Genomic DNA, 1,432 nt, shown 5'->3' with positions numbered 1-1,432 from the left:
GCGATTCACTGCCAGGTGTTAGGACATCCTGCCCCTTTCATCAAGTGGTCAAAGCAGGGCCGGTCTGTCCAAACTGGAGGCAAAATTATCATGAGGTATGTTGTGCATGGAGAGTTTATTAACTATGATTGTAGTTAATGTTTACCAGTGGTGCTTGCGAATTCATTTTGTTCCCAGGTTAAGAAACACAACACTCTACATTTCATCAGTGAGAACGTACGATGAAGGACATTACACATGCGCAGCTTCCAACACACTGGGTCACGATCAGAAAACCATGACTCTTCAGGTTGCTGGTAAATCTCCCTTTGCGAAAATAGCACACTAGCAAAAAGTACCATGGTACTAACATGTTTTTTGAACATGTACCATGGAATTATTTTTATTTATTTATAGAGGATGTATAAATACATTATTGTAATCATGGTTGCTTTTAGAAGTGATCTAACTTGAAAATAGACCATTAACTAATTCACATTTTATGTGGAAATGCAAAGTTGCAATCTATCAAAATTGTGCTGTGTCATAAACATTATACAGTTAATGGGTAATAGTATAAATTATTATATTCATGGGCTAGTTGATGACCTTAATTGTGCCACACGCAGACATCAACATTCACCATGCAAAACATAACAACTGTAACAATCAAATTCATCTGATAATAAGACTCTGAACATTAAAACAGGTTAAGTTTTGTTGTGCTATAATTCTGACAACAAGCACTGGCAATAAAACTGAAAATAGTAAAACAAAGCAATTGCTTAATTCATTCATGCTGCAATGCACTCTGGGAGAGAGTGCTTGTAGCTGGGAATATACTAAGTATATAATATATATAATACGTTTTTGCTAAAGATTTTTGGTAAGACTAGTTTTGAATTATGTAGCTCTACATTCTTGTGTAATAGCAATTTAATCAGCTTAAGTTAGTGGAACATAAAAAAGTGACTAAAATACATTTTCTTTTGTTTTAATAGCTTTTAATTGCCAGTATATCTCAGAAAGGTCAGGTTAACATAACAGATTTTTTTCAGTTAGGCATGATGTTTATTTGCTTGATTTTTAAGGCAAATGGTTTTCTCACTTTTTTAGGTAAAGTCATTTTCTATTTTAGATCTAATTGTATATTTCTTCTTGTTTTCAGTGAAACCTGTCATTGTTTCCTTCGTTGCATCACTCACTGTCTCAGAGGGATCACCTGTTAGTCTCCCTTGTCGAGCTGTTGGAGATTTTCCTGTCAAATACTCTTGGATTAGAACTACGTCGATACAAAATTCACAAGAACAGTCTGGTTCAAACTCTCCGGTCTCACTCCCACAACAGATACACATTGATGGTTTGTTACATATTGAACAGATTGTAGTTTTATCATATGAAGCAGGTTTTCCCTTGTAGGCCATACTTTAAGTTTTTTTTTTTTTCAATAAAA

General features: G+C 34.4%; 1 protein-coding gene across 1 annotated transcript; it reads left to right on the top strand.

The window, feature by feature from the left end:
• Nucleotides 1-44: 44 nt before the first annotated feature.
• On the top strand, nucleotides 45-1,339 carry LOC107576533 (Schwann cell myelin protein-like; the record flags this gene model as incomplete). The annotated part of the gene is made up of 3 exons (XM_016262700.1): nucleotides 45-95; nucleotides 178-296; nucleotides 1,148-1,339. Coding segments are annotated over exons 1-3 (316 nt in total), but the record flags the coding sequence as incomplete, so codon positions are not given.
• Between the last annotated feature and the right edge of the window lie 93 nt (nucleotides 1,340-1,432).

This window comes from Sinocyclocheilus grahami, unplaced genomic scaffold (genome assembly GCF_001515645.1).
Source record: "Sinocyclocheilus grahami isolate Dianchi unplaced genomic scaffold, SAMN03320097.WGS_v1.1 scaffold3893.1, whole genome shotgun sequence".
Classification (NCBI taxonomy): Eukaryota; Metazoa; Chordata; class Actinopteri; order Cypriniformes; family Cyprinidae; genus Sinocyclocheilus; species Sinocyclocheilus grahami.
The sequence above is the reverse complement of the archived record's forward strand: the minus strand, read 5'-3'. Positions and strand labels throughout refer to the sequence as shown.